This window comes from Hydra vulgaris, chromosome 11 (genome assembly GCF_038396675.1).
Source record: "Hydra vulgaris chromosome 11, alternate assembly HydraT2T_AEP".
NCBI classification, from domain to species: domain Eukaryota; kingdom Metazoa; phylum Cnidaria; class Hydrozoa; order Anthoathecata; family Hydridae; genus Hydra; species Hydra vulgaris.
Genome location: NC_088930.1, coordinates 15,558,604 through 15,578,791, shown reverse-complemented (window position 1 = coordinate 15,578,791; position 20,188 = coordinate 15,558,604). Strand labels below are relative to the sequence as shown.

The 20,188-nt window shown below is 25.1% G+C and overlaps 1 protein-coding gene across 2 annotated transcripts in view; it reads right to left on the bottom strand.

Moving 5' to 3' along the window:
- LOC100207598 (ZP domain-containing protein) overlaps positions 1–17,216 on the bottom strand; it is a 29,887-nt gene extending 12,671 nt beyond the window's left edge. Inside the window, exons 1-4 of one of the 2 annotated variants that reach the window (XM_065810250.1) lie at positions 17,084–17,216; positions 10,638–11,037; positions 10,281–10,525; positions 3,453–3,735 (exon numbers count right to left, since the gene is read on the bottom strand). In XM_065810250.1, the coding sequence (XP_065666322.1) occupies positions 3,453–3,735; positions 10,281–10,525; positions 10,638–11,037; positions 17,084–17,111 (956 nt within the window). In that variant the 5' untranslated portion in view covers positions 17,112–17,216. Of the gene's footprint in view, positions 1–3,452; positions 3,736–10,280; positions 10,526–10,637; positions 11,038–15,035; positions 15,112–17,083 lie in introns of those variants that run through there. The other variant, XM_065810249.1, reaches the window with a different exon arrangement.
- Positions 17,217–20,188: the final 2,972 nt, after the last annotated feature.

The following is a 20,188-nucleotide window of genomic DNA, read 5'->3' as shown; positions in this document are numbered from 1 at the left end:
AAGCAAAACAACAGTAGAAAGTGACCTTGGTGTGTTGATCTTTTCAGACATCAAATGACATCGTCAAGTTAACGCAAGCAAAAAGCAGCAGCAAAAGCGCAGAATGTACTCAAAGTCATTAAGCGTACCTTCACTCATCTAAATACAGAAATGATTTTTACTCTGTACACAGTGCTAGTTAGGCCTCACCTTGAATTTGCAATCCCTGTATAGAATCCTAATTTGAAAGGCGACATTGAAACAGTAGAAAAGTTTTAACGTCGCGCAACCAAACTAGAAAAAAATCTCAAACATATGTGTTATGAGGAGATTAGACGTTTGCGGGGCGAAATGATACAAAAGTACAAATTATTGAGTAATATAGATCTAACTACATGGCGTAAACTACAACAATTTTCACCGTCATTACGAGCAAATGGACCAGAATCAGCAATAAGAGGTTTTAATCTAAGAATTGAAAAAGAAAATGTCAAGCATTCTTTATATCGACAATTGTTTAGTACCGTATTGCGAATGAATGAAATGCCTTACCGATTCACGTAATGAATGCTCAATCTTTAAACTGTTCTAAAGCAAGACTTGATAGATATTTATTATATACTTTATGAAATTTATTTAACTCTAATTTTTTTATATATAGTTTTGATTTTTAATAAATTGTAAGTTATTATAAATAAAATAAAGAGTAGAGTAGGCTGTCATATTATGACAACCTACACTACAGCACTATGACAGTGTCATAATGCGTATATAACCATATATGTGTTTTGCGATTTAACTTGCTACAGCATCTATATAATTATTACTATTACTACAATTACCTCAATAAGCAAATTAACAATATATTAATAACTTATTGATAAAACTTATTAGATATCAATTAAAAAAACTAAACATGTTGTTGAAAAAGACTTAATAAACATTCTGTCTAAAATGAACACATACCATGACTTTGGCTTATCATCAAAAAATCTTTTCTGACGTTAGGAAAATATTATTCTGCATGAAATTCAGAATTAGGAAAAAGACGAAGTAAAAAATGCACGTCCTTATTAGATATCAATTAAAAAAGCATGTCTTGCCAAGAAGTTAGTCGAATATATTGCAAAGCATAAACCAGTTCTAAGTAGCTAATACAAAGCTGGTACACTCATTTGTCAAATATCTCTCTGAAACCTCCTCAATGAAGTATTTAGCTTCATTTGTTAGTACAGGTTCATCCTCAGCATAACTAATTTATTCTTACGTCTTTTTCCTAGTCACCCTGCCACTGACTGCACCTGAAAGCAGAGCTCTCTTTAGCTTCAGAAAGATTCACATCATAAATGAATGTTTTAATCGTGGTCAATTTTTTTATTGGATTGTCCAACTACTGATTCTAGGAACGTTGTAAATCAAGCAAATCAATCTTAACGCTTTTTAAAAGTAAAAAAAATATCACTAGTTAAAATAAAAACATTTTCACCTGTTGATTGTTACAAACAAAAAATTATCTTTCAATTCTGTCACTTTCTAGCTCACGAAGAAAAAAGTAACCAAAAGCGACAGAAAAATATGCTTTCAGACAGCTATCAACCCTTCAGTAATTTACACAATAGTTTTTTCGGCACTACGGGTAACATATTGAATTCATTTAGGCTTATGCTCTGATTTCATAAATTTAAATTGTTTTAAGAATAACTTTTTGAATTCTTGAGCAAATCGGTTGGTGTCTTTTAGTCTAATACTCTGTCTAAAACCCGCTGAGTAAAAGAGAATATTTTATTAAATGATATACTAAGAATTTATTCCGAATATATAATTGGTCCTGTAGTTTAGAAAACATTTTGGCGAAGTCGATAGCGTATTTAAAATACGTTTATCGACTTCGCCAAAGTTGATAAACGACGTTAAAACGTATTTTTAACAACTTACTTGTGAGTTTAAAGACTTTACAAAGTACAGTTTGTAAAGCTGCACTTTGTGTACAAACACCAAAAAATGCTGAATCCGAAAAATTTGTGAAAGCTGTACAAGTAGTAAAAATTCTGGATCCGTCACTGATAAATATATATTATATATATATATATATATATATATATATATATATATATATATATATATATATATATATATATATATATATATATATATATTTATCAGTGACATTTATCATATACATATATATATATATATATATATATATATATATATATATATATATATATATATATATATATTTATCAGTGACATTTATCATATACATATACATATATATATATATACATATATATATATATATATATATACATATATATATATATATATATATATATATATATATATATATATATATATATATATCTATATATATATATATATATATATATATATAAATATATATATATATATGTATATGATAAATGTCACTGATATATATATATATATATATATATATATATATATATATATATATAAATATATATATATGTATATATATCACTGTCATGTCACGTATATATATATATATATATATATATATATATATATATATATATATATCACCGATATATATATCGTCACGATAAATATATATATCACGTCACGATAAATATATATATATATATATATATATATATATATATATATATATATATATATATCACTGTCACGTCACTGATAAATATGTATATATATATATATATATATATATATATCTATATATATATATATATATATATATATATATATATATGCACCATATATCTTCTTTCCTAAACTAGAATGAGAATCTAGAAGTGCAATTAGTTGTTCATGAACAGTATTAGTAATAGATAAAATTGCCACCTAATCATTCAAACTGTCAAGTTTGAATGATTAGGTGGCAAACTGAGTACTATTTAGTTGAATTGAAAATTAACCAACCCTTTTCACTTCTGATAGAATAGTGATTCTCATGAAAATCCTCGGCTTGATCAGTGGATCAAGCCGAGGATTTTCATGCAGTCATGACATGTTTCACTTAATTTGAAATTGAAACTGAAACTGAAGTTGAATTTGAAAGTAATGTTACTAAAGTTTCCTTTCTTTTTTTTACTCTCTAGGATAGTAGATGATACCTGCTGCATCTTACTGGATTTAATGATGTCTTCAATATAGGATTAAAGAAAAGAGTCATACTTTGACTACGGAAATGAAACTACTATGCTTAAGGTTGGCATTCTCCAAAAATTAGTCAGTTTTGTTTCCAAGTGACCTGTTGGACAACCCCTGTTTACCAATTAAATTAATAATTTCTATAACACGTTGCAAGACAATGTTTATTTTTTTTATTTTTCTGTAAACTGTGTTGGTTGAGGTGATCAATAACTCGAATATATATATATATATATATATATATACATATATATATACTTATAAAAGTATATATCATATGCTAATTGTATATTATCTATAACTATAATATATATTACCTACAGCTGTATGTTTTTAACATGATACTAGTGCGTTGAATTGGGTATGCTTCAATTGTTTCTAATAATACGTTTTTAAATAAAAATGCTCCTGATGTAAGCTTCTCTTTTGTAGTTCCGCAAAGATGTAGAGGAGTCTTGAAAAACACATGTGTACTGTTTTCAATTGCTCTGCAACTTCGATCAATTAAATGAAAGCTTTCAATTTCGTGCCAACTTGGTAAGGGTTTTTTAATAGCGAGGGTCATGGTTTTTGGGTGACATTCGACGCTATAATTAATATCTAAAAAAATGCAGTAATGATAACCATATTTTAAGGTAAATAAAGTTTTAAAAAAAGTAACTTGAGTTTCATACTTAATGTCAAAACATGGCGTAGCTAGTCAATGTTTCAGATTTGTTATAAAATCTACAGTACTTTCTTGAGCTTTTAAAAAAAAATTTTAGGCTTCTGATAAGATTAATTTAAAGCAAATGCGTAAACGAACTTCAAAGGTTATGCAATAATCTATATCTAGTGTCTATGTTAGTTTTTTAACTATCCTTAGGATAAATCCTTAGGATAGTTAAAAAACTAACATAGACACTAGTTATAGATAAGAAAAATGCAACTATCTTTATAAGAGTAGTTGAATTTTTCGAAATTTTGAACTTTTTGCTGTTTTGGTTTTAAAATTCGAACTTTTTGGTTTTAAAATTCGAAATTTCGAGTTTTAAATCCATAACAGCAAAATTTTCAGTAACGGTGTTTCATATTAGACACGTTTGCTTCCATAGGATTATTTAAACAAATAATCCTATTTAAAATAGGCAGGATTATTTAATGCTTTAAGTTCTAAATTTTTTGATATTTTTTTGTTGTACTCCAGTAGAAAACAGAGAATCGGAATTTTGTTATTTTTTAGACAATGGGAAGTTGTTTGTTACTCTTGTAATATATCTATAAGAGTTAATTTAAAAAAAGTTATATAAAGAATGCGATAGTCCAAAATTGAATTTAAGCATGGACATAATATTTTTGTAGATGTTGATTTGGTAAACATTTAGTGCATTCAAAGTTTTTAGTAAGGGTCCAGCGTGGATAAATTTATCTTTATTATAAACTAATTTTAATGCGTGTTATTGAATTATATAAAGAGTATTCAATTTCACATGAAATACCCATGCCCATGTAATATTAGCGTACGTAAGAAAACTTTAGGTGTAAGAAAAATAAAGAAGCTTCAGATTATGTCGGGACAACATAGGTTTGACTTTGTAGAAAGTCCTAATATTTTTTGAAATTTAGGTGTTTATTGTACTTATATGGGCTTTCCAATTTATACTTTTGTCAATAAGTATGCCAAGACATTTAGTTATTTCTACTCTTTCGATAGTATAGTTGATACATATGCATATTTTTTTTGGAATGAAACAACATCTATATTTTTTCTGTATTTAGTTATAACTTATTTAACTTCAACCAGATATTTAATCTTTTAAACTCGTTGTTTATACATTCGTAAAGATTTTTGATTGAGTTCGATTTTGAAAAAATATCAGAGCATCAAAAAATTAATACTGAGAAGTTATAGAACCAGATTCAAAATATAATTGATAAAGCAGTCAATATATATATATATATGTATATATATATATATATATATATATATATATATATATATATATATATATATATATATATATATATATATATATATATATATATATATATATATATATATATATATATATATATATATATATATATATATATATATATATATACATATATATACTATATATATATATATATATATATATATATATATATATATATATATATATATATATATATATATGTATGTATACATATATATATATATATATATATATATATATTTATATATATATATATATGTATATATATATATATATATATATATATATATATATGTATATATATATATGTATATATATGTATATATGTATATATATATATATATATGTATATGTATATATATATATATATATATATATATACATACATATATATATATATATATATATATATATATAAATATAAATATAAATATAAATATACATATATATATATATATATATATATATATATATATATATATATATATATATATATATATATATAAATGCAATAACATTAGTATCAAACAGTATTCTGATTTAGTTTCTGATCCACAGACCTGGTTCTGTATTATTTGTAATCCTCAACCTAGTTCAATTAAAAAACTAATTCCCCTGATCTCAATTATTTGTTTAAATGTCTAAACAAAGTAAACAATTGTGTCTTAGATTGTAAGTACCGCAATGTTGATGATTTTAATGCCTTAGATCTAAACCTTAACCCATTAAATTTCTTACACTTAAATATTTCCACACTTTCTTTTCATATATATGAGTTAAAATCTTTAATTAGTTTCTTAAAATTTCCTCCCTGTGTTATTGCTGTGTCTGAGACAAGGCTGAAACAACATGTATCACCCATAAGTAATGTAGAAATTAAAAATTATGTGATAGAACATACTCCAACGGTGTCCAGCTGTGGCGGTGCCCTACTTTACATTAATTCTACTTCTATATATAAAAAGAGAGACGACCATTAATCTTCTTAATAATGAAAACTTACCTGATTTATCATTTTTCATTAAAAATATGTGTTCGAATGCTTTTTTTCCTTACATTTCATTGCCAACGAGAGTCAATGTAAGCTCAAAAACACTTATTGATAACATTTTCATTAATTTTCACTCTAACAGCATTATATCAGGTAACCTAATAATTTCCATCTCAGATCATTTAGCACAATTTGTACAAATCCCAAGTTTTCACTCCAAATATACTACAGAAAAGATATACAGAAGGTTTTTTTAAAGGTTCAACAATGATGCTTTTCTAGATGATGTTAAGAGTATACCTTGGTCCCAATTAATAAAAGAAGAAGATGACCCTAATCAATCTGTTAAATTATTCATGCAAAATTTTGAAAATATTCTTAACATACATGCGCCATTAAAATCTCTTACAAAAAGACAAATTAAATCTAAAAGTAAGCCATGGATAACTCAAGGCATTTTGAAGTCAATTAAAATAAAAGATAATCTGCGCAAAATTTCTCAATCATTCGTCAACTATAATAAAAGAAAAAACTTTTAATTTATTTAAAGCATACAGAAATAAAATTAGTAATTTATTAAAAATTACTGATTTTATTTCTGTATGCTTTAAATGAATTAAAAAAATAAATTAAATGCTTTAAAGTAAAAAAAAACTTTTATTCAAATTTCTTTCAACACAATTTACACAATATGAAAATACATGGAAAAGAATTAGATAAATAATTGATATTAACAACAGTTTCACACAAAAGCAGTCTATTAAACTTATGATCAATAACAACTTATTTATCGATAATAAAACTATAATTCATTTAATGATTATTTTTTAAATATATCAGTGAATATTTCCGAAAAAATTGAACCTTCAATTGATAAATTTAACGATTTTCTTAAAATCCCAAATTTTAACTCATTTTTCCTTTCACCTGTAACAAAAGAAGAAATTGAAACAATTATTTCCGTGATGAATGATAGGAAAAGCCTTGACCCTAATAGTCTTCCGACTTGAACCATCTTATTACAGACATAATTTTTTGTTATCCAACATCGGAAAAATATTTGAAAAAACTATGCACAAAAGACTTTACAGCTTTTTTGATACCTTTAATTGCTTTCATAAATTACAATACGGATTTAGACGTAATCATTCTACTACACATGCGCTAGTTGATTTTACAGAAACTTTAAGAAATGCCCTTGATAAAAATAAGTTTGTTTGTGGTGTTTTCCTTGACCTGCAAAAAGCATTCGATACAGTAAATCACGATGTTCTTCTTTCCAAATTACAATGCTATGGTGTACGTGGAATTCCACTTAAATGGTTTAAATCCTACTTAAATAACAGACTTCAATATGTTACAGTTAAGGAAACATCTTCATTAACCAAAACTATAATTTCGGGAGTCCCAAAAGGGTCAATATTGGGGCCTCTGCTTTTCCTTGTATACATCAACACTAACAATCAACTAAACACCTGCATTAATAATGTTTTAACATACCATTTCACCGATGACACTAACCTGTTAATTGTTGAAGATTCGCTTGAAAAAAAGCAGTTAAAAAATAATGAGGCCATATTTTCTGTTATTAATTGGCTTAGAGCAAATAAAATTTCACTAAACGCTACAAAAACTAAAATAATTGTCTTTAAAACCAAAAACCAAAAACACAAGGAACAATGCACTTTTAACATTAATGGAAAAATATTAACTTCGTCAAAAACTGTTAAGTACCTTGGAGTTTGACTGGATGAGAGTCTTTCTTTTAAGTACCATCAAACTTACTTACAGACTAAGCTACGCCGATCAGTTGGAATGTTAGCCAAGATCAGACATTTCATAAATTTTGAAACACTTATGAGTATTTATCATACCATATTTGGATCGCACCATAGGTATGCGTGTCAGATTTGGGGTAAAAAAAAAGGTCGCTTAAACCAATTAGTTTCACTTCAAAACAAAGCCCTTAAAGTTATTAACTTTTAAAATTTTCTATTTGACAATGTTTCTCTGCTGTATAAATTATCTAAAATTCTAAGGCTGAACGACAATATTACTTAATTAAATTGTTTATTTGTATGGGATTATCTTCATGATAAACTTCCAATTTCCTTCAAGAACTTTTTCCTTCAAATATGTAACAAACATTCTCACTTTCTAAGACCCTCTTCATGCAACAATTTTTTTATAGAACATACTAGGACAATAAAATTTGGCAGCGAATCAATTAAACATCAGTGCACCAATGCTTGGAACTATCTCGCTCATTCTTTTAAAACTGAAAACTCAATTTCTCGATATAATTTTCTCAATAAATTAAAAAAACACGATTTGGATAACTTTTTTTTTTTAATTTTTTTTATTTTAGGTGCCCCAAGAAGTCCCAACGGTCTTGTCACAGAGCACCGCGGAAGTGCATTTAACCAGGAAGTTCACGCCTCCTTCCTTACCGTGACGCGAAAATTTGTCCAGAGCTCGTTTCGAACCTAGATCTCCTGCTTATAAAGCAAGCGCTACTTATAAAGCAAGCGCAAATAACTACTAGAATATATCACAGTTAACCGTCTTATTAAAAATACTCTCTCTTGTATATTTTGTTTATTTTATTTTATTTTTTTAAATTTTTTTTAAGAATCTTTACATTTATGTACAGCTTTTTTATCGTCCTTGTACAATTATTGAATGTGTATGTGCGTATGCATGTGTGGGTATATGTATGCGTGTGTGGATATATGTATGTGTACAAATGTGTGTATATGTGTATGTATGTGTGTTGTGTGTTAATATATGTGTGAATGTGTATGTATAGGTATGTATGTGCGTATGCAGATAAGTATAGATATATAATTAAATATACCATTGTTTTTATTATCATTGTTATTATTATATTACCATTAATTTTATTTATATCATTATTTTTATTAATACCATTATTTTTATTGTTATTAATACCATTTTTATTATTATAACTATTATTAATGTTATTATTATTGTTAACGTTATGATTTTTAGAGTTGTTATTATTTTATTCTTATGTTATTATTCATTATTATTAGGTGTTTACGCATCATTAGTAATTATACTATTTGTAAACATCCTTGAATTGTAAAATCATGTAAATTTAGAATATATTGATTGATTGATATATATATATATATATATATATATATATATATATATATATATATATACATTTGTTCATTTTTGACGATTATTTTAGAGGCATGCCAGTCTATTTATGCGCTAAATTTCTTGTTGTACGTACCAAGCTAAATTTCTTGTTGTACGTAAATTTATAATAAGTTACAAAACATCAAAAACAGCATCGTACTAACTAATTTTTCTTTTTTGTGATATTTCGGTCTAATTTGTACAGACCATTGAATATCCCATGGCATTCTTTGCAATGCTTAGTTGCTCCACAAGCATGCCAATCGCCACTCATGCTATTAGTTTGGTGTTTTTTGTTTGCCCAATATAATATAAAATTTTGCAAAGAAGCATAAAACACCAAACTAATAGCATGAGTGGCAATTAGCATGCTTCTGGAGCAACTGAGCATTGCAAAGAATGCCATGGGATATTCGACTGGCTGCACCCAAAATCTTTATCTATAAATAACAAATATCATGAAAGGAAAATAAGGGAACCGCTTCAAAATAACTATGCGCAAACATCTCAGAGGGTTAAACAATACCCGGTACTGCTTAACATAGACAACGGGGTAAAAGTTGCTTCAAATATTTGGAGACCACTATTTAAAAAGTCATAAAAAAATAAAACAACTTTTATTGACGTCGTCTTTGTAATGGCTTCTTTTATGAATTTTAAAAGTTTATTTTGTAACGGTTTTTAAGTTGTTATTTTATGTCTGATGATGGTCTATACAAATTAGACCGAAATATCACAAAAAAGAAAAACTAGTTAGTACGATGCTGTTTTTGATGTTTTATAACTTAATTACTAAGTTAGAATATATCAACCTGTTTATAATGCTTTAAGCTTGACGCTACCTAACTTTGTTTTAGTAAATACAACTTTAATGGAATGCTACGAGTAATACCAATGATAACTTCCAAATGCATTTTAAAAATGACTTAAAAGCATAATAAAGACAAAAAACTTACATTTATCTAAACTAACATTTCGACTATTAAGTTTACTGGTTATAATTATTTAAAACAAAATTTTAATACCTTGGTTTTCAGATTCACTAAGCACAGATTTAGCGTGAGGTGAAGAGTCTTTATTTATATCTAACATGTTTTTGTTATTATTGCATTGGGTTTCATGACAATCAACAGAAGTTTTACTGCACACGCCTACATTGCAAAATAAAAATACTGAGCTGTAGTTGACAAATCGGAAAGTGTTTATACTAAAACGGTTTATTTTTTTATTAGTTCCGTCGTAGAATAAGATTGTGGAATCTAACGGGCATCTAAAAGTGATATTGTTAATATAAATAATATTTCATATATTTGTAAAGTTACAAAACAAGTTTAGTTTAGTTATAAGTATAGTGTGCTTGGGGGAAGTAGTAAAATTGTTACCCATTCTGTATATATTTGTATTGAATAACGTTTTGAGGATTGTTGTCTGGTGTTGCATAACAGGTTATGAGTTTAATAATGAAATCCTCTTCGTCGCTGTTTAGCTTAAGCTCTAGGAATATTTTAGGTTGATTGTAAACCAAATCTTCTTGGTTTTTTTGTGATAAAAATGTTGTGTACGAGTCATCGGAATAAATGTTCATTGATAAGTTAAATTTGCCTGTACCACTTGTTTCGATACATTTAAAGTCTTTTTTTTTTGAAACCATTACCCTGTTAACAGTTTGTGAAGATAAAATTCCATTCTTATACAGTTGTTGCCCAACACCAATAACCGTTGAACATTTTGGTAAATCTCGTTGGAAACGTTTTGAATGGATTAGAGAAGTTTGTAAAACAACTATAAAAAAAATTAAAAACGATTTAAAAAAAGTATTAGTAATAAGGCATACATCAGAAACTAATCTAACATCTACTACAGTTAGTGCTTCGGCTCTTCTCTTCAGAAAAAGTACATTATTTCATTAATAATACTAAAAGGGTGGAGGGCTAAATGAGCAATTTTTATTAAATCTAACAAATCCCATAAACGGCATTTGTAGCAAAAAATCACTTTAAAAAATTTTTTTTTACTTAACACTGTGTTTTATCAAAAGAATCATCGGAAATGAATGATTAAATTAATATAACTTCAATTTATACCAAAAATTAATTTACAGGAAATTGCAAATGGCTTTACTACTGTAAATTTTCACACATTTGTGGAATATGCTGACACTATTATAAAAAGAATTCTTTAGAATTGATTACTTCTGCTTCTTTGAAAAAAAAAATTTTAAGGGGGGAATTAATGTAATTATTATTTGAGCTCACTTCTTTTTATAGTTTTTTAGGAGAAACTTATTTTTGTGCCTGCATTTAGAAATCAATTCCGATTTTTTGTTTAATAAGCATTCTTAATTTGCATGAGTTATAATTTCAAATTTTTCTTGTAGGCATAGTATGCGACTTTCTGTAATTTAATTTTTGGTATAAATTGAAGTTTTATTAATTTGATCATTCATTTCTAATGAGTGTTTATTGATGAAACGCAGTGTTAAATGAAAAAATTTTTGTGAAGTGATTTTCTACTACTTTATAATTGCTCTGTTGAGCACTCTATTTTGTAGAATACATTTTAAAATTGTTTAAATATATATATATATATATATATATATATATATATATATATATATATATATATATATATATATATATATAAATTAGTAAAAACACTTATCTAATTTTTTTTGATTACTTCAACACTGTGTTTCACCATCAGTATGGTATATATATATATATATATATATATATATATATATATATATATATATATATATATATATATATATATATACATATATATATATATATATATATATATATATATATATATATATATATATATATATATATATATATATATATATATATATATATACCGTAAAGTTCTTTTCTATCAAAGTTGTTTCTTTGTGTTCGAGAGCTCGGTTTTATTATCTTTATTTTTTTCAAAGTTGCTGAACTTAACCTACTAGACAAAGTGATACAGTTATGTTTTAAAGGCGACAGTAAGGAACTTAGTAAAAAACGGCTAAATATAATCGGAAGTCTGATAAATTGGTAAAATAACAACGGTTAAGTGATCGTAATTAAAAAATATTTATAAAAATCTAAAAGAAAAAGAAAAATAACTTTTTTTTGTTTACTTTTTTGATCCTAAATTGCTAGTAATGAAAATACGTATGTGAAGAAAAAAAAAATGTTTACATACATAAAAATTCACTAATATAAAATTTGCTTGAGAAATTTATATAAATATGTTTTGAATATGTATTGCGTTGACTTTATTGATGTTTTGAATGTTAAATTACGTGTTTTAGATAAAAACACGTATTTTAACACTGAATATTAGAAATAGATTTTTTTAAATTAAATTAACAGACACGTTAGTGCATCTATAAAAATATCTTTACTTGGTTATTTATTTTTATGCATGTGTAGGAGATGTTTAAAATTTGGTAGCCATTTTTAATATTTTATGATATAAAAAACATAGATTTCTTATCATAGAGTTTTTTTTTTTGTTGCTTTTTTTTATAATTTTTAGATCAAACATTAGAAATTAAATAAGTTTGTTAAAAAGTGCTATTATTATCTCAATTATTAGTTGGTATGTTACTTAAAAGAAAAAAGGCGCTTTTTACCGCCACGACCGCGACTATTATAACAAATTTAGTCTTTTTATACAACCTAAATTTATATTTTTTTAAATGAGAAAATGTTTAGCAAAAGCATTTTAGTTGAAGTGAATATATATGTAAAACAAATTTATTAAATCCTTGTCTGGAAAAAAGTACAAAGTAATTTATTTTTTGTCGCGACGTAACGGATATTTCGATGTTTAAATGCATTGTTTAGATGTTCAAATGCGTCAAGGAAGAAGATTTGATTCGAAAAACCTTAATTAAAACACGTGTTTTAAAGATTAATTAATATAACAATTACTGTGTATTTAAAGGTTATAAAATAATGTAAAATATAACTTATTTAACAAATTCTACATAAAAATACAGGAAACGTATAAATATTAAACAATGTATAAATAATAAACAATGTCCGAATCACACAAACGAGTTTGCAAAGATTATAGATAAAGAAAACTGAGTTAAAAGAAATAGAAAACGAACGAAGTTTCAAAACAAACAGAGCAAGAATTGAAATAAAAGGAGCTTTATAAAAATTGATGGTGAAAATTTTAAAAACGCAAAAAAGCCTTATGTTTAAAAAAAGCCTTTTATTTAAATGAAAGGAATGTTATGCCCTGTACGTAGAAGAATTTGGTAGCGAGATAAAATTTTCAAAATTTTGTGCACTTCGTTCAGCTCAAATGCTTACATATTTTGAAACACCTCTTGAAACCAGCTGTTGTCTAATTCCTGAAAATTTTATTAATATATGCAACACTTTATCCTAAAATCCTAATTTTGAACCTTATAATACAAACTGGGTAAAAAAAATGGATACTTTGCAGCCCTCTCAGCCCAGATTGGCTCTCTTTATGCAACATATACAGAGTTTTTGAAAAAGCTTCCTCATTTTCAGATTCACCATTTCATTAAATGTCACCGAGAATCTGTTTATCGCCACCAAATAGGTAATGTTATGGATGGTGAATTATTAATTCACTTTGATTAGCTAAAACTATAGCTGTACTCATCAAGAATAACTTCAAAGTGCTTATTGGAGACAACCTCAAATAAAAATCTTCGCTGTTGCTGTTTATGGTAAAGATTTGAAAAATATGGTTGCTTATTTAACAGATAAAAATGATCACAGCAAATCATGCGTCAGTGTTTTCCTTAAATTAGCTTTAAAGGAATTTATCTGAAACAGTTCAATTTTTATATATTCTATTTTTATCTTTGAGGGATGCAAAACATTTGTAATACATTTTTCAAAGTTTTACGCAACCAATTCAATTATACACAAAGTAACCGCTTTATGGTAAAATTCCTAAAGAATTGTCAAGTGACTTTTAACATTCCAACTTTCGAGTGAAATTTTTTTGCTACAGCCCACGGAAAAGGAGTCATTGATGGAGGTAGGAGCAACTTTAAAAATAACAGCATGGCAAAAGGTTAAAACAAGACAAGTTATTATTCAAAATGCGTGGCAGTTTTATGAAGCTATATGCAAAGATTCGACGGTAAATTTAATATATTTGACTGAAGATGAAATCCATCAACATTATAGTTAGCAAAGCGATACTTTACTACTAGCTGAAAAGATTAAAGATATACGACTTTACCTTTACTCGAAAGTTAAATATGAAACTTTTAGCATGAAAAAAAATCTTCACTATCAGACAAATAACACAGCAAAAATCTTTATTTAGTATAATGATTTGTTTAGTTTATTTAAATATGTCTTTAATATTGCAATTTAATAAAGTGATTTGTTACGTTTTTTTATTAAAAACTTGTTTTATTAAAAACTTATTTTATTAAAAACTTGTTTTATTCAAAACTTGTTTTATTCAAAACTTGTTTTATTCAAAACTTGTTTTATTCAAAACTTTTATTTTTCTAAGGGTAACTATAAACATTGTTTATATATTTTTAAAAACTTTGGCAATGCTAAAATATACCTTAAAAATATATACCTTAAAAATACCTAAAATGTAACGTTATCTGATAGTACAATGTTTTGTCACGACCGCGACTTTTTGCTAGCTACTATTTTATGTAAAACACGAACAAAAAAATTGTATTATAGTTAATATAATATCCTCTAAAAAATAATTAAAAAACTAATTTTTTAATTTGTTTAAAATTTTTTACAAAAAAAAAAAATTACTTAAACAAGTTCTGTTTCGGTTTTGTAGCTGCCACGACCGCGACTGATTTTTTTTTGACATAGCGATACAATTATAGCATAAAATTTACTGTAAATTTTTCAGATAGTAGTACGTGACCTAGTTCACAAAAAAAAAAGTAATGGTTTATTAAGTTCCTTGCTTATATTTTCACCATTTGCAGTAGAAATGTCACGACCGCGACTCTATGGAATGACCCAATTACAATAAAATGAAAATAAAAAAAAATTAATAAATAAACAAATATTATTTTAATATTAATTTCCGTTTATATTGTTTGGCATTTTGAAATTCAAAAAAATGATAAAATCATTTTCTGTAATCAAAAAAATTATTTAAATTTATTGGGTTCACTAAATATTCACAAAAAAAGCCTCAGATTATTGAATACCCTTTCTTTGTAATGGAACAACTCTTTATTGATTTGGAAAGGAATTAGCTGTATTTAAATTTGCATTGAATTGGCTGTTTATTCAACAATCCTTGTAACAACTAATAAAACATGAGAGAAAAAAAAATTTTTGTTTTTAGCTGGACTTAAAAGCTTAACTTAAGTAACATCGCATAAAAGTTTTACAAAATCTTAGAAATGTACGTTTAATTTTTTCAATAAAAAATTCAATCCGCAAATTTCTTCATATATATATATATATATATATATATATATATATATAATATATACATACCTATAATATATATAATACATATATATATAATATATATACATGTAATATATATATATATATATATATATATATATATATATATATATATATATATATATTATATGTATATATATTATATATATATGTATTATATATATTATAGATATGTATATATTATATATATATATATTTATATATATATATATATATATATATATATATATATATATATATATACATATAATATATATATATATATTATATGTATATATATTATATATATATATGTATTTTATATATTATAGGTATGTATATATTATATATATAAATATATATATATATATATTTATACATATAATATATATATATATATATATATATATATATATATATATACTATATATATATATATATATATTATATAAATATATACTATATATATATATATATATATATATATATATATATATATATATATATATATATATATATATATATATATATATATATATATACTATATATATATATATATATATACTATATAAATATATACTATATATATGTATTAATTTGTTATAGATATCTATACATTGTATATATATATATATATATATATATATATATATATATATATATATATATATATATATATATATATATATATATATATATATATATATATATATATATATATATATATATATATATATATAGGGTGGTTCAAAACACCACTTTTTTGAAAAATATCTGCAGCATACACCTTAATGAGTAATATATGACAAAATAGCTTCAAAAGTTTTTTCAATAAAAAATATTTTTAGGGGTGTCTCAAGTCCCTTGAACATTTAATAGGCCCCTAATATTAATAATAATTTTTTGAAAGTATGTCTTGTTGGGTCTCAAATGAAGCAAAATTATGTAAAAATTTAAAAACTAATAACCATTTTATTAAAAAAATTATTTTTAAGTTTACTGGCTATCAATTGAAACTTTTTAATTAAAAATGAAAAAAGTGATCTTTTGCACAATTTTTTTATTATAATTATTTTTACGATGTTTTATTTATGAAATGATTATCATTTTTTAAATTTTTATTTAGGAACCTATGTTAAAGGGTCTTCAGGCACCTCTAAAAAATATATATATTATTCAAAAAACTTTTAAATCCAGTGTTGTTTTATCATATAGAACACATTATATAATCCGAATATCTACACTTAACGTTTATAAATAAAGAAATAAATATGAAGATAACTTTCTATAAATCAGTGACTTAACATTTATTGAAAAAATATTGAAATAATCTTGATTTTATTTGAAAAAATATATATATACACATGAAAAAAAAGATGAATATTCTTACCTAGTAATAAAAAGTTTATAAAATTCATTTTTATGTCTTATTTCAACTGTCATTTAAAATATTTTATTATCAATAATGTGTAACAGTATCGATGTTTTATCACTATTTTGACGAGTCAAATGTCAATTGTGCTATTGAAAGTTTTGTAAACACTGCTATTTACTTATTAAACGAGTAAAGAAAATAGAAATAGGAAATGACATTTCTGTCATAAGATAAAACTTTAAATAACAAAATTTACAGTTTGTAAATTTTGTTATTTAAAGTTTTATCTTTTGTTTCCCACATCTGGAAAATTAAGACAATTTTTTTTTTTTTCTACTAATAGGGTTTTATTAAAATAGAGAGTTTCGGATAAGTGAATAACAGAATAGTTAAAATCTAAAAGTCGTTTTGTATAAAAATTTTTTTTTGTTAAAAACCTTAATAGTTAGAAAGTTAATGACTTAAATAAGCAGATATAGCGCAGTGATTAGATTTCTTGCTCAGAACCACAAAGTGTGTTGTTCGACGTCGGCTCTAGCCTAAAATACGGAATTAGTAGGAAAGGATCCATTAACATTTTAAGTTAAAAACTTTTTCGTGGTGCTCTATGATATAACCGATAGGTCTTTTTGGAGTACTTTAATAACTTGCAAACAACTGTACTGTATTGTAAACTAGTGTTCAATTTGCAAAGACCTTGTTTTGTTTTGAAAATGTTTGTAGACTAAGCAGTAAACCCTTTACCCGTATAGGTTTTAGAGAGATCTTATACTAATGCATGATTATCAGATTAGCAAGACCAATTTTTTGTTGTTAGTTAATCTTTTTTTTTTTGATTAGCGTACCAACATCAATATTTTTCTTGTAAGACTAACTGAATTCACTAATACTATAGGAAATTGAATTAAGATATTATAGATGATAAAAACTAAACTTTCGTTTTTAGAAGAGCGATTGCTTTAGACTATTAAAAAAATAAGACTATTACCTCCATTTTTTTAGTCAAACTTAGTTGTCATTAAAAGTAAAATTCATGAACAAATTTGGCAAAACAAATCTTAGGTATCTATTATTCATTTTTGTATAATCTATACAAATACAAAGATTATAAATAGAGTATTTAAGTAGAAATTGACGCAAAGTTTTAAGACTTATGTAAGTCTTGCTTTTTTTAAATAAATGAATCATTATAGAGAGTTAAGAGTTCATGCATTAGCAGACAATAAAACATGCTCAGAAATTTTGAAAATATTAGGCAAACAAATTTTGACGCAATTTTCTTTGCTGAAATAATAATCAAATTTTTTGCTTGTTGAATCTGTCAACTTTTACAGTCTGGGAACGCAACTTGGTTTTGATAACTAACAACTCAGTAATAAGGATCTCAGAATCCCAGAATGTAAACCTTATTCTTAATTAGTAAATGTTTAAAAATTAAAAGTGGTAGATAGCTGTGAATGTTTCTTGTGTAGCTTAACTAACCTATCGAATTCTATTGGAAATTTGTATGAGTTCTGCTGTTGTTCCAAGATAGCTCCACTAAGTCCTTAAAAAATTATAATATTTTTTCTAAACAAGGTGTAGCGATGGTAGATATGTAAAAAAAAAACTTTTTGACTGAAATTTTGACCAAAAAATTTCTCAAAAAAAAAAATACGTTGTGTCAGCAAAAATCCCTAAATATGTTAAAAACTTCAAATATTAGATTCTAAGTGTCTGTAAATAGTATTTGAACCAAATTTTTACTGCTTTTTTTTTTTTTATTTACATTAGTTTGCGTTTTACAATTATATTGTGATAGTAATAAATAATAATAATAGCAATTACTTTTCACAAAGTTACAATGATAAACTATACAAACAAGGTAATTGAAAGAAGATCACGATGATCTTGTCAACAGAGCCTTAAATAAGCCGTTTTTTTTTAATGCATCAATAAACTTCTTACAATAATGAGATAAAATATATAAAGAATCTTCTTACACTGATGAAAGAAAATAAACTTTATAAGGTATATAAATTTGATTAAAACTTTATAAGGTATATAAAAAATTTGGTTCAGCAAATCATTATTTCTTAGGGTATTTTTATTGATAGGTTTTAAAGAAAAGATATTTTTAAAAACGTTGGAACTAAATTATTTTTCCACAATATATAAAACATAAGATATTGAATATATTTAGTTCATATATATTAAGTAATCTCATTTTGCTGAACAATGGCTTCGAATGAGTAAAACGATCCGCAAAGTTAATAATACGAATTGCTTGCTTCTGATGGTTACAAAGACGCTTCTGATGGTTACAAAGAATCTATTTTTATTAGTACTCTCCCAAGGCAATATTTGCATAATTTAGATAGTTATGGATAAACGAGTAATAAAGTTGGGACAAGCTCTTCTTATATAATTAATCTCTAGTATATCATATAGATAAAGTAGTAAAGGAGGTTCTGAACTAAAATCTAACTTCAAAACATTACTAATCTATAATGGCAGACATTTCTTTTTAAGCATTGAAAAATCTGGTTATTAATAGTAATAAAATACAATTGCACAAAATCAGTCAGCTCTATATAGTTGTTTTTGTTTAGAACCTAGTTCCAATATTAAAAATAGTACTGTGAAAATTTTAAGTCAATAGGTTGAATAAAAGTTTAAAAAATATTGTTTAAATTTAGGAGACTGTAACAAAATCCTATTTCTGAGAAAAATTAAACACAAAATGAAAAAAATACTATACAACTATCAAAAAAAGCGTACAGCAGAACTATATGTTTTCTCATTTGACACTTTTTTTTATAACACATTGAATTTTTTTTTATTATTTCTCTTTTTACTTGATCCAAGTATCTACTTTTTTGATGAATAGAAGATAAAATATCTGTAAATTAAAATCGTTCTTTTTCTATTCAAGAGTATTTAGCTATATAGATTAGACAATATGGGGAGAAACATAATACAAGCACAACCATTAGGGACCCAAACGGGAACCATACGGGATGTCAAGCGGGAACCGTACGGGACTTAGCCGCGGGATCTATATGGGGACCATACGGGCTAAATTTAAAAAAAAAATGAAAAATTTATCGCCTACTTTTTCTTTTCTCCCGTATTGACGCC